Genomic DNA, 27,336 nt, shown 5'->3' on the forward strand with positions numbered 1-27,336 from the left:
AGCCAGAAGCTGCCCTCCCTCTCTTCCCTAGTGTAGGGCAACTTGCACAGATGTCAGCCCACTACTAAAGATTCTGCACTTTTAAAGAAACATGAAAAATGTCCTATCTCTGTCCACTAGCCTATCCACACAGCATTCTGCGGAAGGGGCATCCTTAACACTTAGTAAATTTCTTCCTTCGTTAAAAATTTGCTAAATTTGCTCCTTTTCATGTAACGCCAATCCTCATGGAAGCCGTTGTCTTTTTTTTCTTTAAGATTTATTTATTCATTTGATGGTGAGAGGGAGAGAGAGAGAGAGAGACCACAAGCAGGGGAACAGCAGGCAGAGAGAGAGAGAGAGAGAAGCAGGCTCCCCGCTGAGCACGGAGCCCAACGTGGGGCCCGATCTTGGGACCTCGGGATCACAACCCGAGCCAAAGGCAGACACTTAACTGACTGAACCACCCAGGCACCCCTGCTGTTGTCTTTAATCAAGACAATCAAATGTGAGCAATTATAATAAGACACTGCTCTTCTGATGGCCAAGAGCACCACACAGAGAAGACGGGCCCACCTTTGACTCTGAACAGGCTCAGAAAGTTTTGAGGTTTGGTATGTGGCCACGTTACTTAACCCAGGAAACCAAAATTATGAGGCCAATTTGTATCCAACATACGCATTAAGCTCCTCCCTTGAATTTCACCAAATAAGAATCTAGAGGATTTTGCAAACATTCCCACTTAGATTCTTCTCTACTTCAAACTGCTTCTCAGGCTTTCCATCTCCCGAGGCTCTGATGCCTTAATCCCAGGCTCACTGCCACCTGTGGACACTAATGTCAACCCTAGTTTTTACCTGTAAAGCCTAGCCAGTTTGGCAGAGACCTGGAGCCTCACTCTAGGTCACCCCCCAATGTGAAGGTTCACTGGTCACCCCCAGTGTGAAGGCTCGCTGGTCACACCCATGGAGGTGACCAACCAATAGTTGTCTCAGCCTGGAATGCCCCCTTCTCCACCTGGAGCAATCCTGCTTCTCCTTCAAGTCCCTGCTCAAATTTCCCTGGGATTCCAGCTTTGTGGGACTGCTCTGAACACTGAAGTCAAGTAGAGGTGGACACAGACAGGGGCACTGAATCAAGACAGCACTGACTGTCACTGTCATGCTCTCGCTCCTGCCCCCTCCCCAATTCCTTCTGCCCCTTACACTGCTGCATGGTGACTGGTGTGCTCACCCCTCTTCTCCACAAAATCCCAAACTCCTTGAGGGAAGGGATCTTATCTTGCTTGTCTTTGGGGCCCCAATTCCTGGCTCTGGGCCTGACACTTTGGGGTTCTCGATGTATATTTGCCAATAAATCCTCCTGGGACAGCAACGTGACAAAAGGTTAGAACACTGTGATAAATTAAAAGTCATTGTATGATGTGGCTGTGGACACAGACAAAGACTGTGCTGCTAGTGACATCATATCGGGGTGGTGACACCCCTGGCCATTAAGAATATTTACTTCAGGACAGAATCCTTTACTTTGTGGGGGAAAATGGTCCAGAGCCCCACTGAGTGTGTCACTGTGACTGTAGGAACTGTCTCCAATAGGGATGGGGCTATCCAGCTGTCTGCTCTGTCTGACTTCATGCCTCCCTACAAGGCCAGGGTCTCAGTTAATATTTTTTTATGACTCCATGGACTCCTTTGAAATCACATGAAACTAGTTGTGTTTTGGAGGAAAAGAAACTCAGAACTTCCTCTGTATCTGCATCTCCACCACTGACTGAAGACAGCAGACTCCCAAAAAGGAAGCAGAAACGTTCCCAGAAGGTCTGTGGATCCCAGACACACTCAGTGCTCATTCGTGCCCCTGTGCCATCCCACCAGCATTCCCTCCTCTGGGAAAACCCTTCCCCTAGTTACCTCCAACCTTTTGTCCAGAACCCCACATGTGCACCTTCCCTGCCAGGTCTTCCTGCAATAAAGGGATCTGGTCCAGTCCCTTCAGAGTTCTTGTGATTCAACACTGGTCATTTTCACAAGTTCAAGGAGTCTTAGGGTGAGAACAAGGAGTTGGCAGACAGGTCTTACATCTGTACCTTAAGAAGTAACAAGATTTGCAGTAAGGGGGAGAATGTGTCCACTAGGTCTGAAGGAGCTACCCCAAGGCTTTGCACTCTAGCATGTGGGGTGACACGGCATGGGATGCAGACTGGAGGCCTGGAGATGAGGACAAAGGACCGCCAGGGAGCTGAGAACTAGGATTTTAAAAGCACTAAATCCTCAGCAAGCAAGACCACTAGGTCTTTCTGACACAGATGCCTCAGAGCAGCATCCTGGGTATCCAGGAAGGAGCACTGGTGAAGGGGCTGTGCCGAAGGCACGGATCTAGAGGAGACTGAAGAAGCTACACGCATACCCCCATTCCATCCCTCACTGGCATGACCCTAAGCTTTGCTTCTCTCAATTTCCTTTCCTCAGCTATAAAATGGTCCCCGGGGAACTGGAACTAGATTCCTGCGCCACTTTTCTGGAAGATGTGAGCAACTCATCCAGAGACACTTTCCAGGGTTCCCTGGGGGTTCCCTGTACAGAAGAGATTCCCAGGAGTCCTATCCACTCTGTGATGTCTCTGACACCACTCGGCTCGCGATCTCCTTAAACGGGTTACAGAACGCTCTGACATTCACAGTGCATTCTCGTTGTACTGTCCCCATCATCCTCTTCTACAAACGGGAAGACCTGGGCCCGTAACTGTCCACTGTCACCCTGTGGACACGAGTGACCCTGGGAAAAGCCCAGCGCGCCGGCCCCGGGGGCGGGGCTACGGCGCGGGGCGGGGCGGGGCCGGGCCGCTGCGGTGTGGGTCACGTGACGCCCGGCCCGGAAGCGCTCGCTCCCGAGACCCCCGGGTGACGGGGTCGGGATCTGCCTTCTGGAGCGACCGGGAGGGTCGCGGGGGTCCCTGCAGTTTTCCGCTCCCCGCATCCGCCGCCATGGCCTGGACCAAGTACCAGCTGTTCCTGGCCGGGCTCATGCTTGTCACCGGCTCCATCAACACGCTCTCGGCCAAGTGAGTCCGGGCCCGGCCGGGGTGTTGGGGGGGTAGCTCAGCGGGACCGGCCGCGGCCCGCGAGGGCTCTGGGGACCCCGCGCACCTTCCTCTTCCTCCCCCTTCTCGGCTCTCCTTTCCCGGCTTCACCGGCTCGCCTCGTTTCTCCGGTCGGTTCACGCGGATTGGGGGCCCCCGAGGGGCGAGCCTCCCGGAGAAACATGGACCTAGGCCGTGTGGCCCGCTACAGGATCCGAGCCCCGGCTTTGATCGCTGTGTGCTTGATCCCGGCGAGTCCCCTACCCCGGGGAGTCCCCTTCCGTCTCCATGCCTCAGTTTCCTCATCTTTAGACCAGTTCCCTCTCCGGCCCATTCCAACGCGGCGGGCTGGAGGCCAGACCCTCCAGGAGCTTTGGGCAGGGGTGGGGTGAAGGGGCGCTCCCGCACTGTGCACGCGGACTACAGTAGAAGCCGTGAGGGCCGAGTGACCAGTGAGCGTGGCAGGCAGCCGCGACAGACTTGGGGATACCCTGTGGGCTCCTCATGGAGGAGAGGTCACAGCTGAGCCTTGACATTTTGGTGGGATTTCTACGTGTGGCCAGACGTCGCTGCAGGGAACCGCAAGGCTACATGGAAGTGTACGTAACTAGCACCAAATGCCCAGGCCGGATTTTATCCCACAATCAAAGAAGAGCTTTTGAGCAGGAAGTGACATGTTATAAGTGATATGATGAACCGGGTAGTCAAGATGCAGGGTAGTTTAGGAAGACCACTCCAAGGCTGCTGCTGGGCCGATGAGGGAGGGAGGAGGGGGAAGTGAGGCAGGCAAGGAGGGGACAGGTGGGAGAGACCAGGTGCAGAATGAAGCCATAAGGCCTGACCCACAGGATCGAGAGAGACAAACAGCCAGTGACCCCTCCAGGGTTTCTGCTGGGAGAACAAAAGTGTCATGAACCCAGACAGGAGTCTGGGTGCACAGTTCAGCTCTGATGAAGAAGGGTGGGTGCTTGTGAGACGGTGAAGACAGACCCCAGGAGGTTAGGGAATGAGGCCGGGGGGAGGGGAGGGGTGTTGAGCATGCCTCCTCCGCCATGTACAGGAGCCCCAGGAGGCAGGCCCTTCTCTTGGCAGTGCTTTGTCGCTTGCTCTGCCCCCATCTCAAGGCAGGGCCCTCCTGCCCCACCCTGTTTACCATCTCAGAACCCTCAGTAGCCAGATCCTGGCCTTTCTCTGAACCTATCCCAAGAGGCATTTGGAGAGGAGTAGACAGTGTCCCTGTCCCAGCCAGACCTCACTTCCAGCTGGACTGTTCCAGGCTCCACAGCAAGGCAGGGTCACACCAGCGACCCTCTGGGCTGTGCTTGAGGCCCTCTGGGGGGGTGGGGGGCTAGTCATCTCTTACTCATTTTTGAGGTATTTGTTCACATGCCCCAGGGGAGAGGTCTGGGAGGAAGGTACCCTGTCCAGTTCATCGGGCGTGTATAAGGGACCTACAGGGTGCAAAGCACCGTCTGGACTCCGGGAAGGAGGCTGAAGTAGCCAAGAGATCGTTTGAGATGCTTAGGGTAGGAGGTGAAGGGGGCAGAGCATACACACCTGACAACCTCAGTGTCCTCCCTTCTCCAGAGGAAGTGGAGTTCTGGGTGGACACCACTGTCTCTTGTTTGTCTGCATCTGGATTGTGAGCCGGTCTCCTGAGCCCTGTGGCCTCCTTCCCTATAAAGGAGACTCAGCCTGAGAGCCCCCATCTCAGGATCTGAATGCAGCAAAACGAGTCATCCATCTGTCCGTCTGTCATACCATTCAAGGTCTCAGCCACATGCTTAGAGAGTGGCTCTATATTTCCCGGGGCTTCTGTGCCCGAGGAGAGTCGAGATGGCCAGTTATTACTGGAGTAAACTGACTCAGCTCCTTCCTGGTCAGGTAGGAGGCCCTGGGATTCTTGGCCCCAGAAGACCTTGCCCTTGCAGGCTGCCCAAGAGACAGGAAAGAGACTCGCACGTGGGGGTACAGGCCTTTGGCCCTGTCCTGTGCCAGGTCACCTGATATGGGGCCTTTCGGGAGCCTCCCTAACTCAAATGGGCCCTAGAGTTAGGCCCTATACAGGGTTCTAAGGCCAGACTGTGAGAAGGACGCCCTCCGAGAGAAAACGTGAGACAGGGGCTGTGTGCATCCTGGTGGGGATTACCGATGCGAAATTATCCTCTGACCTGCACTTCCTGGCAGGGACAGACGGACTAGGATGGGACCACAGCGAGTCCCTAGCAGCTGCTATAGTCAGTGCCTGGCCCTTTCATGTGTTAGTCTAATGAACTCTCGTAACCAGCCTATGAGGGAGATAAACTCCCTGTCCCCAGATCAGGAAACCGAGCTATGGAGAGATGGGACTGCTTACCAGGGGTCAACTCTGCTTTTCTGTGGCAGAGTTGATATTCGAGCCAAAGTGATCTGGCTTTAGAATTCAGGCTCTTAACTGTCAATATGGAGTGAGGCTAGGGGTTTCTCAAGTCATTTTTCAGGGCACTTAAAGCTGTTAGAAACATAGAAATCTCCCATCCTAATGCCTACAATTTATAGTCTAGGTCCCACGAAAAGTTTCTTCTAGTGACTAACTGGCTGGCGTCAGAGTGGGGACCAGACACTAGGTCTCAGTCCTTTTACAGACAGTACCCCCAAAGTCCCACTTCCTTGGGGATCCCCTCTCGCATCTCCCCACAGAGAGCACCCAGCCCCAGCCCCGTGGAATTTGCAGTGCCACAAGCAATGGCTTCCCACCCCCCCCCATCACCAGAGTGCCCTGCCTCTGGGATGGGGGAACGGGGGCGGGGGGAGGAGGGTACAGTACTCGTGGTTCTCGTTTAGTGTCTCCAGTAGCCTCTTTCGGTTCCTTGACCTGTAAAGGGTCCCAGGAAGATGAAACTTGGCAGAGGAAGTGGATGAGCACCTGCCCCCTGCTGTGCGGGGACCACAGGGCAGCTGTCCCCTGGAGGAGGCCACTCTGCCTGCTCAGCAGTTCTGGGTAGGCTGCAGGAGGTGGAGACGGGGCCGCTCTTGCTGGGGCGGGGACAGAGGCTACCCACCAGCCTGGCCCTTTGGCCTTGTCCCTGGTCCTGGACCTCGGCAAAGGGCCCCTCCAGTCCAGTGGCTGCTTCTCCTTTCTGTGCCTGCTTTCTCCCCCTTCACCCAGACCTTCTGCCCATGGGTCTCCTGCACAGCAGACAGTCCCCACACCCCTGTGGGGTCCTGCCCATTTCAGAGCCCCATTCTCCTGAACCCAGCTAGGGTCCTACATGTCAAGAGCCAGGGTCAAGCAGGTGCTCACTAAGTGAGGCTCAGATGTCCTCCGAAAGGCTGCAGGCTGTGAAGCCCACCCAGCCAGAGAGGGGCAGGGGGTGGCTACCCCTCCAGCAATCAAGCCCCTGGTGCGGGGACCCCGGCAGGAAAGTGGAACTCCAGGATCTCTAGTAGGGAAGGAATCTCACCATCCTTCCTGTGCCAGCTCTAACTTTTGCCTTGGTGGCTGACCCCACTCTTAAATTCCAGAAGCTGGCCTGGGTGCTTCCGAGGGGTTCTTGCAGCAGCCACGGAAAGCCCAAACCTGGAGGGTAGTGTGTAAAGTGAAGAGAGCACAAGGAGTGGGAGCTATGGGATTTGATGAGTCACGGGGCCTCTCCGAGCCTCAGGTTCATCTGTAAAATGGACGTGACTTCCCTCCCTTCAACCCAGGCACCAGGCAGGATCTACCGAGGAAGATTGGGTAATACTTAGAGGTCTCGTGACTGTTTATCACCAATTGCTGTGACACCGAAGAGTAGAGCAGCCCAGCGGCCTTGCTGGAGGTTCTAGGCAGGAGGAAGGAGCTGACTCACGGCTGGAGGAGCAGGGGGAGCCAGAGGAAGTGGCAGAGATTCTGCTGGGGTACTGGACATCACTGTCAGACCGAAGCAGCCACGTCGGCCACTTCCTCAGTCTCTCTGCACCCGCCACCCTCACGTGGCTGCACATGCCTCTGAGAATGCTGAGCTCTGAGTTTGGCCAGGCTGGAGTGACTCACCCCTGGCCAGGCAGGCCCGCCCCCGGCCTGCCTGCGGAGGCCCCTCCTAAAAGAAGCCAGTCTCCTGACTCAGTCGGTAGAGTGTGCAACTCTTGATCTCAGGATCATGAGTTCGAGCCCCATGTTGGGTGCAGAGATCACTTTAAAATGTTTTTAATTTAAAAAATTGGTGAAAGAAGCCGGTCTCTGCCAGCAGAAGGCATCTTCTCGTGCAGCGTCAGCCTGACTCTCGAGATCGAGGGTCCCCCCAGGCTGCCTCCTGCCCACACCACCATGGCCTTCCTTTAGAATAGGCTGTCTAGAGAGGAGAGAGGGCCCATCTGCAGAGCCTCCTCTCTCCGCCTCAGCCAGGGGAGTGGGAAGAATCTGCAATGAGAAGGTGATGGGAGAAAGTCAGGTGCCGAGGAAGGAGCAGGGAGCTGGAGGTGAAGACCCCTGGGGACGAGCCCCTCTCGGCACCACATTGAGTCCCTCTTGCGCTCTCTGATCCCTGGGGCTGTCTATCTTACATTATGTATTACTTTTGACCATTCCTCGGTGTTGGTCTTACTATCCCCATTTTATAGATGAGAAGACTATTAACTTGTCCAGCCTGTGAGACTCAAAAGTCATGAGCTTTCCAGGGATTCTGCTGCCTTTTCTGAATGCAAATTCAAGCAGATGGATCTGGCCCTAGACCTGCCCATTGTTAACTGTATGGATCCGCACTCGGCTATCGCCACCCCTCCGCCCCAAGCCACGAAGTCCCAGTCCGTAAAATGAAGAACATGAGTGTCCGGCACAGGCCTGGCGTGGAGTCAGTACTCAGTGAGTGGTACATTTATCAAAACATGCAGCAAAGTGTTTTTGCAAACAGCTGTCACAACTCAGGGGCCCTTGCTGTCCTCCCCTGTTCAGCAGAGGCTGGATTCTGGCTCTTGTTCTGCGCTCTCTGGGGTCCATTGGTGCCTGTGCAATGAGCTGAAGCCTGTCTGAAGACCAGGGTGAGACACTAGACTCCAGCCCCGAGTCTCTGCGGGCCTGAACTCCTCCTTGCCTGAAGGAAGGCTGGAAAGGGCAGCCGTCCCCCCCACCGCCACCCCCACCCCACCCCCGACACCCAATCCCTTGGGCCTCAAGCCCACCCTAGGCGTCCAGATACAAAAAGACTCCATTTCCCAGGCTGGGAGCACTGCCAGCCCCAGCTTGTTGAGGCAGACCCACCCCTTGGGGAAAGCAAAGGAGGCCCTGGGGGCAGGAGAGGGAGCTCAGCATCAGCCTTAGAGCCAGCTCTGCTCTCAGTACTCACCCCTGTGGGACAAGCCCAGCTGGGCCCACTGGCAGGCGGCATCTCCCCCTGTGGGAAATGAGGAGTCATGCAGACCCTGCCCATTTGCCAGGGCGAGTCTAGAAATGCCACTGGTTGAACAAAGGAAAAATGTCTGAGCTCCTGTATGCCGGGAGCTGGGGAGCCAGAAGTAGAGATGTTGCTGGATGCTAAGCTTGGGCTAGTGGCTTGAACGCACACAGTGATGGGTGTGTGAGTGGTCATCACCGTAAGCTGTGTGGGCTGCAGCCCAGGGGGAGTTCGGGGAGGCTGCTCTACCACTGGGTCTGGGGGTCTTCTGGAGCCTGCCGTGAATCTGGGTGTACTACCGTGATGGGGAAGGGGCTTCCACACATGCCCATGCCCTGAGCTTCTAGGTGACCTTTTTGGGCTTGGCAGAACCTCCCTTGTTTCCTCCTGGAGGAGCCCTGGCTCCAGCTCTAGGAATGTCCATCTCCGACTTGCTCTGGGGCAGTCGGCTCTGCACTTTGGGAAAACAGGGCCTCCTTACTCTTCCTCGCTTCTCTGTTACGCTGAGTTGCCTCCCGCAGGCCCTCCCAGAGTGCTCTTTCTGCAAAAGCAAGCCTGACCTCCCTTGGGGGGTGAGGGGCCACACCATTGGTCTGCGGCCCCCACCAGTATCCCACATCCTCTCCTGTCTGGGGATCCAGGGACCAGAACTTGCAGCAGATGGGGCAGAAATGAGACCCCGCAGAGCAGGCAGTTTCTTGAGTTGTGGCTTTCTTTGCGCCGTTGGTACTGGGACTGGTTACAGCCTGGTCCCCTGACCCAGATTTCTCTCCGCATTTCCAACCAGTCCTATGAGACCTCCCCACCCTTCAGCTCTCCTGAAGACCCTCATCATTCCCAAGAACCGCAAGCCCTCCTAACTGTCCCTCCTGGCATCTCTGGGGTGGGTGGGGTCTTCCGCTGTGAGCTCACTCACTGTGAGCTAAGTTTGCCCTGGCCCTGTTTTTTTCAAAGGCCCTGGGGTATGTTCAGATCAATGAGCAGATGTGGTCTTGCCCTCAGGGCTGATGGGAAACCTACCGCATTCAGCCTGTCCTTCCTGCTGCCAGCGTCCATGGCTTATGCCCATTCCCAGGCTGTGGCAAAGAGCTCCTTGTTCCCCTCCCTACACTCAGGGCACAGGGAAGCCAGGGCTGGCCAGGATCTTTGTCAAACCCAGCCCCTACCCAAGGTCCCAGGCTTGCTGCCCTGTTGGGCGGGGGGCACCGGAGACAAAAGGCTTCCCCCTGGCTTTTGAAACCTCAGGCTTGTTGCAGAAATGAGCCAGCAGGGTAGGGCTGGGGACTACCATGTGGCTGCTCTTCACAGGCATGGCAAGGAAGGACGTTTAAGAAAGAGAAGTCCCAAGTCTTGTAGTTTAGAGACAGCCACCGCCTAGGTGCAGGGCGCTGCAGAAGGAATGGGTCCAGGGCCACAGGACGCTGCCCTGTGGCAGCATTGACACCAGTCAGCTGCGTGATGTGACAGGGTGTGCAATGTGAAGGAGGGGCTGCTGTCTTGCCAGGCTTGGTCTGGGCCAGATGCCACACACTTAGCTCTGGGCCTGGGACCCCCTGAGTGCTTCCAGAATTCAGCAGTCAGGGGAGTGAAAGGTTAAAAAGGACTGGGGCTGATTAGCCACAAGATGAGAAGCTTCAAAAGAGGGTAGGAAAGTGTCCAAATATCTAAAGGACTTTTTTTTTTTTTTAAGATTTTATTTATTTATTTGACAGAGAGAGAGAGCACAAGCAGGGGAGAGGGAGAAGCAGGCTCCCGATCCCAGGACCCTGGGATCATGACCTGAGCCAAAGGCAGACCCTTAACTGACTGAGCTGCCCAGGTGCCCCTAAAAAACTTTTAAATGAAAGAGATTAGACAAGACCCCAGGGACCCAACAAAGCCCAGCCAGAGTGAAATTGGGGGGCCAGGGTTTTAGTGCATGGACAGCAGATAGTGCAGAACAATTGGTGGGAGCTGCCCAGGGCGCTGTGCCGCAGAGGATTCTGGGTTTGTGTCTGGTGTTGCTGGGAAAGCATGCCAGACTCAGTGATGCCATCTGTCAGGGTGCTGGCTGGGAGGCCACTCCACTAGTGCCATGTACTTGCCACCTGCTTCCCCGTTAGTGCTAGAAAGACCCTCCAAACCCTTCAGGTTATAGGAAGGTGACCACCTGGTCTGTGCCAGGAAGTCGTTCCCCAAGGGCCCGAATGCCCTTGCAGACCACAGGCTCCTGATATTTTTTGTGCCATGGGTCCATTTGACAGTCGGTAAAGCCTAGAATATTGTTTTTTAAATGTGCAGTTAGGGGCACCTGGTGGCTCAGATGGTTAAGTCTGCATTCAGCTCGGGTCATGATCCCAGGTCCTGCGATCAAGTCGGGCTCCCAGCTCAGCGGGGAGTCTGCTTTTCCCTCTCCCTCTGCCTTTCCCCCTGCTTGTGCTGTCTCTGTTTCTCTGTCTCTCTGTCTCAAATGAATGGGTAAAATCCTTAAAAAAAAAAAAAAAATGCAATTAAAGGTTTGGATTACAGAAAAAGCCACTTACGTTGAAATAAAGTTATCAAAACATTGAAAAAGCCAATTTGTGATGTAGTAATATGTGTGTGTAGACGCTTCTTGACACAGAAAATTGTAAGTAGTGGGTCTAATCACTGTGATTTTCTAGTAGCAATGCATGTAAATGCCACTTCCCGGTACCTACAAGGACTGACATGCCGGGAAGAGTAGCCATGACGTGTGTGACAAAATCACAGGTACTGTGGGGGCTACATTCACAATGTGAGGAAATGCTACATTTCAGCTAAAGGATTCTAGCCCGCCCCCCACCCCCTTGCTGATCCTAGATGAAGACTTCGTGCTGCAGGAACTGGCCTCTTGGAGTGGAGTCTCACGCTGAGCCTGGTCCCCTAAGTTTGGGCCCTTGGTGTTGAGAGGAGCAAGCTTGTCCGCAGACCCCAGGGCCAGAGTTGCAGAGCTGGTGCAGTGCCAAGGCTTTGACCTTCTCTTTCTCTCCGCTGCAGGTGGGCAGACAACTTCATGGCCCCGGGCTGTGGAGGGAGCAAGGAGCACAGCTTCCAGCATCCCTTCCTCCAGGTATCCACCCCATCCCTCCCCACCTCCTGTTGGCCAGGCCTCTGGTCAGGTGTACCCCGTGAGGCCCTGAGGCTTTCTCACCTGGGGTGGAGCCTTCCCCTGCTTCCAGAAGAACCATCCTCTCCCTCCCTTTCTCCCTCCCTCCCCAGAATAGAGGCCAGGGTGTGAGTGCCCACAGAAGGGGGCAGAGGGCACAGCCCTCTCTGGGAGGGCTGCCTAAGTCCTGGGGAGCAGGCATGTCCAGGACGCTATAAGGCCAGCCCTCACATGTCCTCATCAGGACCCATCTGGAACATATCAACCCCTGTAGCAAAACCTGCTCTCCATCCTTGGGAAGCCCATACTCCACTGGGATGGGGCAGACAACATAAACAGGAGGCACCTGTGGCCAGACTAGGAAGCAGAGGCTCATACTTCAGCCCCTGCTCTCCCAGCAACTTGCTCCATGGCCGTAAGGAAGTTCTAGAGCCTCTCTAGGCCTCCGTTTCTCCATCTAGAACTGACCGGAGGTTGGCCTTAGATTGGTGGTTTTCAGGCCAGGCTGTCTACAGCCTCAGGGTTTCCATCGAGATGTTTCTAGGGGTTAGGGCTTAGACCTAGGAGGTAGTGTCTGGCCTTCCACATAAAACAGCTCTGCTTTTGTCTGGTATATGTGCCAAGTCACAGGAAAGCTTCCGTGTGAAGACGGGCTGTGTTAAAATGCTGTCCAAGGTGATTCTCCTTCCAGCTGTGAACTTACAGGGTTCCGTCCCTGCAGGCAGTGGGCATGTTCCTGGGGGAGTTCTCCTGCCTGGCGGCCTTCTTCCTGCTTCGGTGCAGAGCAGCGAGGCACCCAGATGCCAGCATGGATCCCCAGCAGCCCTTTAATCCCCTTCTTTTCCTGCCCCCTGCCCTGTGCGACATGACGGGGACCAGCATCATGTATGTGGGTGAGTAGCCGGGCCAGGCTGCGGAGGGCCGGAGGGGGCACTGGTGAAGCAGCTGCCCCTACCCCAGCTCACCTCACCCCTGCCCCGTCCCAGACTTACACACATGCGCACACACATGCACATGCGCAAACGAGCGAGATTTGCTGAGCACACACTGTGTGCAAGGCATGTCTTCAGCCCTGAGGGCCCCGCAGTGACTGGATAGCCTTGGCCCTCGGGAGCTCACATCATGTGTCCCCTCTCCCAGCCCTGAACATGACAAGTGCCTCCAGCTTCCAGATGCTTCGGGGTGCGGTGATCATATTCACGGGCCTCTTCTCGGTGGCCTTCCTGGGACGGAGGCTGGCGCTGAGCCAGTGGCTGGGCATCCTTGCCACCATCGCGGGACTGGTGGTCGTGGGCCTGGCCGACCTCCTGAGCAAGCACGATGATCAGCACAAGCTCAGTGAAGTGATCACAGGTGCGACAAGGGGTGGGGACCCAAGGGCTACCGCTCCTGGTCTGCCCTCCCTGGGAGCCCAGCACAGTCGGTCACCAGACTGTTGCAAGCTCTCCTGTGTGCCAAGCCCTAGGTGAGGGCACAAGGGGGACGTGGGCCGGCATCTGCTCGCAAGATGACGGCTAGAGTGCAGAAAGGTGCAAGTAGCATAAGAGGGGGTAGATAAGGAGCGGGAGGTCAGAGGAGGGAGAAGGTTTGTCCTATGATAAACACGCACAGACTGCCAGGTCTGGGAGGGGGAGCGACCCGCTGTCTATGGAGCGTTCACCTAGTACCCAGCCTGGCAGCCTACTCAAAAATGACGGGACCCTTCCGGTCCTCGGAGGATGGACTAAACTGGAAATGTCTATCACCAAGTCTCGTGCATCTCAGAAGACCTGCTTATTACCCCCACTGTGCCCCTCACAGGCCTCTGGATCTTCTGGAGCCTCAGCCCAGAGTGATAACATGCCTATGCTGCTGGCCTGCACCACTCCTGAGGGGCCAGGAGACCAGGCATGGGGCTGCCATGACTGCCTTGTGAATCATACGGGACCCTGCCAAATCAGGGGCTCTGGGGATTCTCATGTCCCTGCGGGAGTCGTCCACCCCAACACTGGGCCCACCACCCTAGCGGGGACCCTGTGGCTGTACTCCATCCCCACCCCACCCCCTGCAGCCCAGCATTACCCTGGCTCCCTTCCCCACAGGGGACCTATTGATCATCATGGCCCAGATCATCGTCTCCATCCAGATGGTGCTCGAGGAGAAGTTCGTCTACAGGCATAACGTGCACCCACTGCGGGCAGTTGGCACTGAAGGTGTGTGAGCACAGGGGCTCGGGGGCTGGCGTATGGCTGTGGGGGCACCCTGGACAGTAGCTTGTGGAGGGGATGCACAAGCAGGAGTTCCAGGCAAGGTGCCAGGGCCCAAGGGGAGGGGATGAGCCCCCTCCCCAATTCCTCCCTCCCTTTCCCATGAGTTTGCTGACAGACACTCTGACCCAGGAGCTTGGGTTGGGGGCAGAGAGGGGACAAGGTTGAGGATGAAAGGGATGTGCGCCCCACTCTAGAGGAGCTGGCCAACAGGGAAGGCCAGACAATGCATTTGCACTCAGACCACTCAGATGACAAGCACATCTGAGTGTCTTCAGGACGGGGAAGGTGGTGTTCGAACTATAGCAAGAACAGGAAGGAGGGAAAACTCCAGACAGAGTGAGAACATGGGGAGCCGGCCCTGAGTGGTGAAACCAGTAAGGAGTGGTTGGTGAGATACAGGTTTGGTGTTGGGGTAATGATCAGGAATTAACTAGGTCAGGGTCTTATTGTGGAGAACCTTGAATGTCAGGCAAGTGGATTTAATCCAGACTTTAAATGACAAACAGGGAGGAGCCACCAAAAGTTGTTGAGCCGGGAAGTAAAGACCAAAACCTTTAAGCTTTAAGAATATGAAGCCAATGGGGCGTACTAGCACAACACCAGCCACCTGTGGCCTGTGGCCCCATTCGGGAGCTGTGCGAGCGCCAGGGGCTCCTGGCATGATAGCCATCTCCACCCCTTGCAGCATCACACACCTTGTTGTGTCCGCTCGGTTTTGTTCCCAGAGACACTGAACGGAGCCGTGCTCTGATTCACATTCTGGTCGGCTCCCAGTCGCAGACCGGTGACCCTGAATTCGAGAACTGTGTTTTTCCGCACTTGTGAGAACAAGCGTTCGTGGCCGCAGCTGCCGTTCTTTTGTAAACGAGCACAATAGAGTTGAAGAGCGCCAGAGAACATGGGAAGGGTAGCTGCTATTTTGTGACAGTGTGTGCGTGGGTACGTGCCTGTGCATACGAGTGCTGGTCACAGTATAAAATGTAATTTTTATTCTTGGTCCAGTTGGAAGACATGATGAGAGTGGAGTAGGGCAGCTATAGCCCCCTCAGTGGGGCGCTGTGAACTCGGGGTGAACAGGAAGGAGCTGGCAGGAGGCCGGCAGAAGAGGGTCTTCCTGGAGGGGGACCAGTGGGGCTCAGCTGGGCGTGGGGGGAGGGGAGGGGCCGGAGTGGAGCAGAGAGAGCAGGGTGTTCCCTCCGCCCCCACAGGCCTCTTTGGCTTCGTGATCCTGTCCCTGCTGCTGGTGCCCATGTACTACATCCCGGCGGGCTCCTTCAGTGGAAACCCCCGCGGGACGCTGGAGGACGTGCTGGACGCCTTCTGCCAGGTGGGTCGACAGCCACTCATCGCCGTGGCGTTGCTGGGCAACATCAGCAGCATCGCCTTCTTCAACTTCGCGGGTATCAGTGTCACCAAGGAGCTGAGCGCCACTACCCGCATGGTGCTGGACAGTCTGCGGACCATTGTCATCTGGGCCCTGAGTCTGGCGCTGGGCTGGGAGGCCTTCCACCCCCTGCAGATCCTGGGCTTCCTCATCCTCCTGATGGGCACCGCGCTCTACAATGGGCTGCACCGCCCGCTGCTGAGCCGCCTGGCCAGGGGCCGGCCCCCCGCAGAGGAGGGCGAGCACGAGAGACTGCTCGGTGGCTCCCGGACTCCCATCAACGATGCCAGCTGAGCCTCATGTGGATTCTCCGCTGCTACCTGGATGCACCTTGTCCACCCTGAGGCCGAGGCTGCTCGGGCTGGTGAGCCTCCAGTGGCCTGTCCCCGAGGCCTCACCCTCTCCTCCCCACAGACCCCCCCACCAGGGCAGCTGCTACCCCAAGAGATGACCAGACACCCAGGTCCTCCTTGGTCACCACCCCCTGTGCCGCCCACACAGGCCTGAGTACGGTGACCTACCCCTGCCAGGCTCCCCCCAAGCACCTCCTGCAACACGAGCACTAAATCATGAAGTGGAATTGCAGGAACTAACAATCCTAAGATTTTCTCCTAAATCATAAGCTAAATTTGGTTCTCCAGAGAAGAGAGGTCAGTGAACACATTCAAACCGGAACTCGGTGCCGTGTTTTCTAGAACCTATAGGCTATTTGCTAACCCTGCCGTGGAGACCTAAGTTTTAGCTGGACTGTGCCACAAACTCGGCATATGTCCCCCAGCCCATTACCTAGTGGCCCTGGGCCTTGGGGTCCTCATCTCTAAAACAGAAGGTGCAGCTGCTGTGGCTTCGGTGCCTTCCAGCCTCAGCCGGGCCCATCCTCTGGGAAAGGAGGAGCACCTTCTTTGGAAATGCTCCTCTGCTCACAGTGCTTCCTCCCCATGCCAGTGCTGGTGTCCTTGCGCCCACACTTTCAAGGCCTCCCTGCCCGGGGCGGGGGAGAGGGGGATGATGGGGAATTCCAAGCAGCCCTTAATAGCAGCTTTTACGAACTCTTCACCTTCCATTTTAAAGATGAGAAGACTGAGGCCCAGAGATGTAAGTGGTTTTGCAAGAAGGCTCTCCTGCTGTAGACTCCGGCCATGCCCTTGGGATCCAGAGCCCATCTGGACCTCAACCCTACCCCCAGCAACCCGACTCCACAGATATCCCTCCAGGGTGACGAATTTACTAGCACTGCGCCATTTAGAGTAATTCTGGTGTCCTGGGCATGTGTTAAGTGCTCAGCGGTAATCCTTCGGTGTAACAAGCCGCACGGATGGGTGCAGATGAGGAAGCCACGGCCCAGAGGTACTTCACGGACTTCTTCACGGAGCCTGCAGTCCCGGCTAGGTTTGCCTGATTGCAGACCTACAGCCCCACCCACCTTACAGGTCTCTCTAGGGTCTTTGGAGTAAATTTTCCATGGCCAGAATGAAAGCTTCATGTGCTGTTGCTGTTGTCCGCCCCCCACCCCTGAAGAGAGGGGACTGGCACTGGGGACCCCAGGGAGCAGAGCAGCCCTTCCTTGTGGAGTTCCTCACTCCAAGGCAGTTTCTGGAGCCTCAGACCATTTTTCTGGGCAGCTCCATCATAAAACAAAACACCGAATGCCTTCCTTAAAATAGATCCTGGGGGAAGGGCTCTTTGACAACTCAAAGCCCTCAGGCTGTGTGGGAATCAGCAGGTTATTAGATTGTTGGGAGGGGAGGGCCACTCACTGCCACCAGCTCCAAGTCCCCAGGGGCCCCAGAGCTTCTGTGGGCCACAGTGTGCACCCCAGAAGAAGGAAATGGGGGGTGAGCCTGGTGGGGACTCCAGCTTCCTTGTCCAAAATAACTGGGGCCTTACGATGGCATTTGAGGCTCTATTTTTAAAAACAAAAGGGAAATTGACACACTGGTTTTTTTTTTTGTTTTTTTTTTTTTTAAATGAGAGGGAAGAAGCACAATGGTTAAATATCAGGCCTGACCCCAGATCAGGCAAATCACTTTACTTCTGGATCTTTGGGTCTTCACATCTTTAAAATGGGAAGGCTGGCCCTCCATCTTGTGGGATGAGTGTGAAAATCACATAAAATAATAAACTGAAGGTGCCCGTAAACACCCACGTGGCAGAATGTCGTGTCGGGTTCACACTGCCCTCTGGGGTGGCCTGCCAGGGGCACAGGAGTCCCAGCAGAGGCCTAGCACGGAGCATCAGTTCTCCAAGGGGAAGAAATGTCTTATTAAAATACACCATCATGGAAAAAAAAATACACCGTCATTGAGGAGAATGTAAAATTCCCATCTATTTTAAGACAAAACAAGATGCCTCAAGAACACTTCATGCCCACAGTAGGTGCCCTCCCAGGCCCTGGAGATGCGTTCCCTCTCTCCGACCACTCAAGGCTGACTTCTCCTCTGGAGGGTGAGTTCAAGAGGCCTTGAGGTCATGTGGGCGGGAGGGTAAGGACCACCCCTCTCTCACTGAGGCTGAAGGGTTGTGGGGAATGTTTTTCAGTGGAGTTAGGGGGTTCGGAATGGTGGAAGTTTGGTTGAAGGTTCTGAACCCCAAAATCAGGACTGATAATAGTCTTCTGTAAACACCAGTTGGAAGACAGTGTAATTTAAACTATGTGCATCATAGCGGACTAGTCAGTCCCTGCCCCCTGCAAAAAGGTCTTGGGGGGCGGGGGGGGGCTAGGGCAGGGGCTGCCTGCAGAACTGCCTTCCAGAACCTGGGGTAGCCCTCGGGCTCCTCCACCAGGAATCTGCCCACAAGGCAGAGAGATTTAGCAGCAGACCAAGTGGTTCCAATTGCCTTTACTTTGTCCAAAGGTCTCTGCTTAACAAACAGCACTCAGAGAGGTCAGAGCTCTGACCCCCGCTGAGGACAATAGGAGGAGTGGAGCAAAGGGCCACCTGGTGTAGAGGAAAGAAGCAGAAGTCAGAGAGCTTCGACTTTGGGTGACCTTGGACAAGTCATGTTACCTCTCAAGGCCTTAGCAACCTGTAAAAAGAAGAGGTTCTCCGCATTACTCAATACGTATACCTCCCTGACCCACTTACAGATTAACCTCATGCTTTCATATTTGCCTTAGTTAAAAGCCCCTTTGGCCTTTTGTTGACTACATTCTTTCAAAACTTAAGGTCAGCAGGGAATTTCCCCTAGATATAGAAGTTTATAAATCACCCATCTTCATTAGGAACGCTTGTCAAAAAACCTTCAGTAGAGGACTACTCTCCCAGAATTCAGCCAACTGTATTGAGAACGGATGTGCTCTGAGGGCTGTGGATCCAGGAAAGAAAAACAGGAGACAAATGTGTAAAGAAAGAATTCCAGCACAGTGTGATGTGCATAAGGGGCCTTTGTATGAGATACAAAGGAGGCCGTACAGGAGCGATCAGCTAACTCAGCCTAGAATGCCCAGAGAGCTCCACTCAAGAGCTGAATGTTAAAGAACGGGCAAGAGTCTCCCTGGCCAGGAGCTTGTGGAAAGCTCAGAAACATGTAAGTGATGTATTCAAGAACCGCAGATAAGTAGACAGGTATGCCTGGAAATAAGCATGCAATGCTAAAAGTGGCCAGAGACAAGGTCAAAGAGGTGGGCAGGCGCCCACATGGTGCTGTACCTTTTAGATTTTGCGGTGGCATGAGTTGACAACTCTGTAGACCTAGAGTACCCTGGGGGAGTTTTAGGCAAGGGAGTGATAAGATCCAAATTGCTGTTTGGAAAGATCACTAAAGGCAGAGACCAGTAAAACAACGTTCAATTGATTAGAGTCTGAACTAGAGAAATATTGAATAAATACAAGAGCCTTTCAAGGAGTCGGCTTATATTTTAGAGCCCCTAGCTGTCAGATCTTACATTGCGTAGGCCTCCACCAAAGAATGGATCTCCTGGACCAGACTGCTCACCCCACCCTCCATCACGGTGGACACACAGAGTATCCCCAAGTATAGCTGCTTCCTTTTTCCCCTTCCTTTGCCCTTTCCCCCCTCTTCTTAAAAATCATAAAATGCACACAACAAAACACCATTTTGATTATCAGTGGCATTGAATTCTCCTTGCTATGCAGTGGTAACCACTATCCATCCCCAGAACTTTATCTTCCCAAACTGAGAGTCTGTACCCATTCAACACTAATTCTCCGTTCCTCCTTTCCCTTGAGCCCCTGACAACCACCACCCTTCTTTCTATCTATGAATTTGACCACTGTAATGTACCTAATGTAAGTGGAATCAAACAGTAGTTCTCCTCTTGTGTCTGTTGTATTTTGCTTACCCCAATGCCTTCAATACCCCAATTCACTTTGTAATGTGTCAGAACTTACTTTCTTTTTAAGGCTGAATAGTATCTCATTGTTTGTATGCACTACATTTTGTTTATCTATTCATCCGTTTGGACATTTTGGGCTATTGTGAGTAACATCGATGTGAGCATTAGTGTACAAATACCAGCTCAAGTCCCTGCCTTTAATTCCTTTGAGTGTATACCCAGAAGTGGAATTGCTGGGTCATACGGTAATTCTACATTTAATTTTTTTTGGTTAATCAACATACTATTTTCCACTCTGGCTGCACCAGGGAACAAGGCTTGCGTGAAATCACTGATTTTGTAATGACGTTTTCCCTGATTATGATACACGTTAACTGGAAAACATTTAGAAAATACAAGGAAACAAAGTGTAGAAAATAAAATCTTTATTCTAACTACCAAGATGTACAGTTGGCCAGAATGAGTGTTATCTCCAACATGAAGGGAAGGAGTCATTTCCCCTAGGAGGATTCTACTGCAGCGCAGGAGAGTGTGAGCCAAGACATCGTCAGATCCTGGCTGTCCCGCCACCCCAGTCATCAGTAACGTTCACGCAGTGAAACTGGCTTCTGAGCCATATTCGTGGGGTGTTCCTGGGGAGGCCCCGGGGGCGACATGGGCTTGTCCCTTTCTTTCTAGGTCTGTCTCCTCATCTTTAAAAACCACTTCCGGGTGATAGGACAAACACAAAATGTTTGAACAAAGTTATTTCTCTTCAGGTACGCATTCTACAAACGCAGCAACTACATCTCCAGAATAGAGCTTTCTTGCCCAACCACAGGGAACCCGAAGAGGAGGGTCGGATCCGTCAGAACTGAGCACCCGCACAAGCAGAGCAGAAGTTCCCGCCTTCTTTCATTTCTCCAGGTTCCCATTGGCTGATTCCTACCGTCGATCCGTTACGTCCTCACTCGGCGCGCGCCGCTCGCCTTCCGGCCTGTGCTCCCATTGGCCCTCCCTGCCGTCGCTCTGCGCCAGGGGCGTTCCAGAGCCAGCCACTGGGAGTCGCTGAATTCGGGTTTTAAAAAACGCCGCCAGTGAGTTGGCAGTGCGGGCCCTTGGAACCGAGGGCCCGCGGGGGGCTGCCGAACACTCACCCGGTCGGGGCACGCGGCCAGGACGTTCCCGGGCTTCTCCCCGGACGCCAGCCTCTGTCCCCCGACCTCGAAGGCAGAGAAGGAGCCGCCCGGCCGCCACCCTCCGCGAGCGCCATGGGCCCGCGCCGCCGGAGCCGCAAGCCCGAAGTCCCGAGGAGGCGCCCCGCGAGCCCGGCCGCCGGCCCCCCTCGTCGGGCCCCCTCTTTAGGTAACCCGCCGCGGCCCCTTGCCCTGGAGCCGGCCTCCCTGCAGCCTGGCTGTGAGGTGGGCACGGCCGGATCCGCGTTCCCATTTCACAGACCGGAAAACCGAGCTCGCGTGCGGAGCAGGGGTCCGAATCTCCCGACTTCCGGCTGGCGCTCCCCTGTGGCCGGGCAAAGCCCTGCTGCGGGTCGCACCTGCTCGGGCCTGGCCCCGAGTTCCAGGCCCCGCAAGGGACTGGGGAAAGCGAGCAGGAGGAGAAAGAATGGCCCAAGCGGCCTGGCTCCTAATACTCATTTTTGCTACTGCTCGCATTTATTGAGTACTTGCCACTAACCAGGCATTGTGTTCGACTCCTTCCGTGAATTAGCTCAACTTTACATTGTGCCCATTTTACAGATGAGAAAATTGATGCGCCGACAGGCCGGGTAACTTGAACAAGGTCACACAGCTTGCTCCAGCAGACAGGATTTTTAAGTGTTTGTGCTTTTTTAGGTTGCAAAATTATTGGCCGCTTGTGGTGACAATTTCAAACAATTCTGCTTTTAGAAGGTACCCTTCCAGGTGTCCTTATGTGGGGGATGGGGGGGGTGGGCAATGTATGTGTTTCTTAAGTGAATGGCATTGTTGGGCCTTCAGTAGAGTGCTCTCACCTTGTTGCCTTCCTGAGGTTTGGGATCGCGAAAGAAGACAGGTCTGTGGTCCTCAGTTTCTGCACTGTGGTCTGGTGGATGAGTCTGGTGGATGCCCCACGGGGCAAGAACTGTTCCTTGTGGCAACAACTGTTTTACTTGTCTCCTGCTAGGTAGTTAAGAGCAGGGTGAAAAAAGTGTATTATGGGTTATTTTTCTTTCCTGAACCTTAATAACCTTTGCACCCAGCCAATTTACTGAATTCTCTTGCTAATTCTATTGTTCAGTTGCTTCCATCAAAATGATTAAGTAGGTTACTGTTTGCAAATAAGGACTTTATTTTTTTTTAAGATTTTATTTATTTGACAGGCAGAAATCACAGGTAGGCAGAGAGGCAGGCGGGGGTGGGGGGGGGGCAGGCTCCCTGCTGAGCAGAGAGCCTGATGCGGGGCTCGAACCCAGGACTGCAGGATCATGACCTGAGCCGAAGGCAGAGGCTTTAACCCACTGAGCCACCCAGGAGCCCCAGGACTTTTTAAAAAATATTTTATTTATTTGACACACACACAGAGAGAGAGAGAGAGAGAGAGAGAGCGCAAAGGAGTGGGAGGGGCAGAGGGAGAGGGAGAAGCAGACTCCCTGCTGAGCACAGAGCCCAACATGGGGCTTGATCCTGCGACCCTGGGATGATGACCTGAGCCGAAGTCCAACTTTTAACAGACTGAGCCACCAGGCACCCTAATAAATAAATCTTTTAAAAATAAATAAATAAAATGTAAGTGGACCACCTCTCTGTCTTCCTTAAAACTCTCCCATAGCTTCCTGTTACTTTGGGATTAAATCCCAACTCTGTATCCTGACACTGCAAGACCCAGTGATTAAATATCTAACCCCCATTCTTTCCCATGATATCTCCCCAGAGTTGGTTACTTTTCACAACCCCTGGTTCGAGGGCCCAGATGTCAGGTCTTCCCTTACACCTCTGAGGTTATTACCCATATTTCTCTCAAAGTCTCTTTTTTTCTTGCTAACTCAGATTCCTCCAGTATTGGTTATTTTGTTTGTCGAGTCTGTTTCCTTCCTTACACGGTGTTGCCCTTCTCACGTTGGTAAGATTGGTTGTGTTCATTCATTTTCTGCGACGGCTGCATCTGTCTATTAAAGGCTGCCTCCAAGGGAGTGTGGATTGCCAAACAGTAGTGGGGGGCGGTAGACACCAGTAGCCTGACTCCTGAGTGTGAGGCCCCCCTGTTTCTCCGGTCCCCATTCCCCACTTGCTCATGCGGCTCTCCTTACACTTTGTAATTAGGTCACTATTAAATCCCTCCCAGGGGTTTAACTACTTGGTGTGCCTTCTCTTTCCTCGACTGGACCTTAAGTAACATTTCTGGAGCTAATTTTCTCCTTCAAAATGTTAGTTTGGGGGATTCCAGCGTGGCTCAGACAGTTGGGCATCTGCCATCAGCTCAGATCATGATCTCAAGGTTGCGCTACCTGCTCAGTGGGGAGCCTGCTTCTCCCTCTCCCCCTGCCTGCCGCTCCCCCAGCTTGTGCTCTCCCTCTGTCTCTCTCTCTCTCTCTGTCAAATAAATAAGGAAAAAACTTATTTAAAAAAAAAATGTTAGTTTTCATGGAGGTTTTTCTTTTTATTCTTTGTTCAGCTTAGGAGTGGTTTAGTGTTTTTTTGTTGGTCCTTGATTTTATTTATCTAACCATCATACTGTTTTTTGTTTTTCCCTTTTTCATTATTTTATTATCTTGAACATTTGGTTATCTTCTTTTGGTTTATTTTAGTACTACTCTTCCTAACACTTGAGGTGAATACTGAGCTCAGCTGCCTTTTCAAGCTTTTGTTTTTTTAACAGAGAATCGATCTTGAACCTGCACATTTTCCTCTAGTACTATTTAGCTGTATCTCGTCAGTTTTGAGATGTAGACTTTTGATTCACTTCTACATAGTCTAATGTCAATTAAGTCTCTTCTTCAACACAATAGTTCAATGTTTTGTTTTTGTTTTTTTGTGGGTTTTTGTTTTTATTTTTTATTTTTGTGTTTTTAATTTCAAATCAGAATTTCATTTTTTTGACCTCTACTTTTGGGAATATTTTTAAGATTTTTTTTTTCTTTTTTTGTTGTTGGAACTGGTCTTTGAGCCAAAAGCTCTGGCTCCATAGCCCAGTGGCCTAACATAGGCACTGAGTTATGCCATGTCCAAGGTCCCTCCTTGGCCACAAATGAGCTCTGACCAATTGTCTTCACTTCTTTGGGTCTCAGGATAACGGAGACGGGGAATTGTGCTAGAGAACCTCTCAGATTCCTTCCAGCTCAAAAATAAAATAAAATAACTGAGTTTCTAATCTAGATGGGAAAAAGTAAAGAGGCCCGAAGTACTGCAGGGCTCAGAGGAAGAAGGTGACCTATCAGTTTGGAAGTGACTGGGAATCAGGAAAGGCTTCTTGGAAGAGTTGGCATTTAAGATAATACCCTCAAAGGATCATTACTGAGGATGAATCCTCAGAGGACCGCTCATTCATTTAGCAAATATTTATGTAGCCTCTATCCACTGTTCTCCAGTTGCTGAAGATAATCATAGTAAATGATAGACCGAGGGGCGCCTGGGTGGCTCAGTGGGTTAAGCCTCTGCCTTCAGCTCAGGTCATGATCTCGGGGTCCTGGGATCGAGCCCCACATCAGGCTCTCTGCTCAGCAGGGAGCCTGCTTCCTCCTCTCTCGCTTCCTCCTCTCTCTCTTCCTGCCTCTCTGCATACTTGTGATCTCTGCCTGTCAAATAAATAAAAAATAAAAATCTTTAAAAAAAAAAAAAATGATAGACCGAAATCCCTGCTTCCGTGGAGTGAATGGCAGCCTGGCCATCTGACAGTTGGCCTGTGTCAGCCATGCTTCGAGGCTCAGCTACTGACACTCCACTTGCCAACCCAACTCTTCTCAGGCGCTTCCTCCCGTCAGCGTGGTCCCCGGAGATCCCGGATTCTGAAGGAAATCCGAACGCTTCAGAAGAGCACAGGCCTGCTGATAAGGAAGAGCCCCTTTGGCCGCCTGGTGAGCTCCGCCAACCCCCTGCTGCCTCCTTTCTTTAACTCTCCCCGGTAGTGCGGACTCTGTCATCTCTTGCCTGAATGGCTAAGGGAACCTCTTCTCTAACCTGGCACAGGACTCTTCATCTTTGGAAAACATGAGCCCACCAGGGGTGCCTTCCGGTTCAGTTTCTAACCCCCACCACCTCTGAAACTGTGCTCTTTGGTTATAGAAATAGGGACTCCCTCATCCATCCATGCTTGACCCCTCTTCCTACCCTGGGAGATTTCCTCCTCCTCTCCCTACCACCAGCAGGAGACATCCCAATTCCGCAACTCCCAGGAGTCGACACCAGCTGCTAGTTAGGTCCTAAGATTAAGGGCCACAAGGTATCACAGAAGTGAAGATTCACAGAAATTCATGGAGAGGATCTTCCCCTTGAATCTTTCTTCTTTTACTGTCCACTCCCCATTCCCTTTCTCCCTTGCTCCCCATCCCACCCCTCCTTCACAGGCAAGAGAGATATGCGTTAAATTCACTCGTGGGGTGGACTTCTCTTGGCAAGCCCAGGCCCTGTTGGCCCTACAAGAGGTAAGAAGTGGGTTCACTTTGGTGGGGTCAGGAGAAAGGCATTCTGGAATTCCACAGGGCTGACTGAGATGTGCCACACGCTGATCCTTGCCTCTTTAAAGACACCATCAAGGAACGCCCGGGGTTTGGAGGCCAGATCTTTCTGTGGTGATAGCAGAATTCCCAGGCACAGTCCACCCTCGTTTTGTGGGCAGCCTTTCAGACAGCGCTGGGAGCCCTCAGAGACCACGGGCGGTGGGGCTCCTAGAACGAAGCAGCCCACGCCCCATCGCATCCCGTTTCTCTCTGCCCCCAGGCCGCAGAAGCATTTCTAGTTCATCTCTTTGAGGACGCCTATCTCCTGTCTTTACACGCCGGCCGGGTCACTCTCTTCCCGAAGGACGTGCAGCTGGCCAGAAGGATCCGAGGCATCCAGGAAGGGCTTGGCTGAGCCCCTGCCCCGTCTCTGTAAGCCTTGCTTGCCCACTGCAGAGAGATCGGCCTCTGGGGAAGAAGCCCCCCCGCCCCAGCCTCTCATCACCGGGATGGGAATTTCTCTGAAGGAATTGCCATCCGTGGTACCTTACTGTCTCACTTCCCTTTGTTCTCTAGGAAAGGTTTGACTCGGTTTTAGCTTGAATGCTTGGGATTCTATGGCTCCTGCCCTTTTGTACAATGTTAAATAAAAATATTTATCTATTTAATGTCCAGGCAACACGGGTCTGTTAGAATTCAGCCTCTGTTTTACAAGGACCAGGTGATTCATTTCGATTAAGAGAAGTTTGGCTGTTGAAAATGCCTTGGTAGTAAATGTGATACCTGACTTTCAGGGAAGACACCAAGGCCTCTGTCCAGAGCTAGGAACAGATCCGCGAAGGGCAAGGAGGTGTCTACTCGCTGTCCCTGAGCAGAGCGCATGTCGCTTTTGTAATCGGTTCTTTTAAGAAAGACAAGACTGCATAGCTTTCCTCTGGAACAGAGGTAATGATGAGAAAATCAACAGCATTCCAAAGGACTGAGAATTCTTTTTAGATAATGAGACTCCAAGGTTCGCTTCAATTTGCAAATGATTCACATGACTGCTGAATGATTTTGAAGACCTCAGACTTTCTAGGCTATGGAAAAAAAGATACTTACCTATTATTTTACATCTTCCTGTACCATTTACATTTCTTGCCATATGTATATTTACTTTTTTTTAGAACATAAGGGAAAAATATAAAAGGCAACCACTTGAGTCAGTTGCACAAAGAGCCCAGCACATCCAGGCACTAATCCGTCCCTCAATTAACCTCACCAGGAGCGGGGCAGCAAGGGAGGCATGGGCCACACCTGCCGACAGCTGGGGAGCTTTTTAAAAACTCAACTGGGGTTAAAATAGAAAGTCTTAAGTCCTGTCGTTCTGATTCCTTTGAGTAAATTCCTGTCAAACTCTTCAGAAATTCTAAATTCCGACTTGTAGAATTTATTTTATTCTTTGTAAAGCATAGATGACATATCATGATTTATACTTTAGAATTTTTCATCTCGGGATTTTAAAGTGCCTTCTCAAAGTTTTTACAGGTGTCTTTATCACTTCTTTGTGGAAAGATAATAAAATTAATTCTTTAATGAAAAAACTGTAAAGCAAAGTTACAGTTACCGCATATGGAGATGCTACGTTTTTTGTGAGTTACTGTTCAGTTCTCCATTTGTACACGCGGGACAAGCAGCCTCCATTTAAACAAGAGAATGGAGGGATGTGTTTCGGGCTCCAGTAGAGTGTGAACGGGTGAAAACCTTACACTTCTGTCGCAACCGAAAGCAGTTAAAGAGATTTCCAGAGAAATGGAAAGGGCCACCGGAAGACTTTTAGACTTTGCGTGTGATGGAAATGATTAGCGAGGGTGGACCTCTGACAGTGATGTGTGGGACGACCAAATTTGGAGAACTGAAGGGAAGGACCAAGTTCTGTTGTTGGATAAATTTTAACCCTTTGGAAAATCCTCTTCCTGTTCAACATCAAGTCCTATTTATACCGACATTCAAATAAAGTGTATCTACTGTGAATGTATTTAAAGTTCTTGTCAGAGTATTATTTATTAGAAGATTATAGTCTGCCTTCAGGTGTCTGGGTGGCTCAGTCGTTAAGCGTCTGCCTTCATTTCAGCTCAGGTCATGATCCCAGGGTCCTGGGATCAAGCCCTGCATCCGGCTCCCTGCTCCGAAAGAAGCCTGCTTCTCCCTCTCCCACTCCCCTGCTTGTGTTCCCTCTCTCGCTATGTCTCTCTCTGTCAAACAAATAAATAAAATCTTAAAAAAGAAGCCACTTGAATAA

At 52.8% G+C, this 27,336-nt stretch overlaps 2 protein-coding genes across 4 annotated transcripts; both read left to right on the forward strand.

Annotated features, from left to right (window-relative positions):
* Positions 1–2,818: 2,818 nt before the first annotated feature.
* On the forward strand, positions 2,819–15,816 carry SLC35F6 (solute carrier family 35 member F6). 2 transcript variants are annotated; one of them, XM_032867009.1, is made up of 6 exons: positions 2,819–3,039; positions 11,406–11,478; positions 12,236–12,407; positions 12,655–12,867; positions 13,596–13,706; positions 14,972–15,816. In XM_032867009.1, the coding sequence occupies exons 1-6, from the start codon at positions 2,963–2,965 to the stop codon at positions 15,439–15,441; spliced, it is 1,116 nt and encodes a 371-aa protein (XP_032722900.1). In that variant the 5' UTR covers positions 2,819–2,962; the 3' UTR covers positions 15,442–15,816. The 2 variants fall into 2 exon arrangements, with proteins under 2 accessions (XP_032722900.1, XP_032722901.1); XM_032867010.1 differs by lacking the exon at positions 12,655–12,867.
* A 4,443-nt stretch (positions 15,817–20,259) lies between these two features.
* Positions 20,260–26,001, forward strand: CENPA (centromere protein A). Of its 2 annotated transcripts, XM_032867013.1 has the most exons (5): positions 20,260–20,788; positions 24,364–24,473; positions 24,963–25,040; positions 25,336–25,487; positions 25,850–26,001. In XM_032867013.1, exons 1-4 carry the CDS (start codon positions 20,695–20,697, stop codon positions 25,468–25,470), a joined length of 417 nt encoding a protein of 138 aa, XP_032722904.1. In that variant the 5' UTR covers positions 20,260–20,694; the 3' UTR covers positions 25,471–25,487; positions 25,850–26,001. The 2 variants fall into 2 exon arrangements, with proteins under 2 accessions (XP_032722904.1, XP_032722903.1); XM_032867012.1 differs by lacking the exon at positions 25,850–26,001 and having other exon boundaries at positions 25,336–25,723.
* The last annotated feature ends 1,335 nt before the right edge of the window (positions 26,002–27,336 follow it).

This window comes from Lontra canadensis, unplaced genomic scaffold (assembly GCF_010015895.1).
Source record: "Lontra canadensis isolate GAN:19392208 unplaced genomic scaffold, GSC_riverotter_1.0 scaffold32, whole genome shotgun sequence".
NCBI lineage: Eukaryota > Metazoa > Chordata > Mammalia > Carnivora > Mustelidae > Lontra > Lontra canadensis.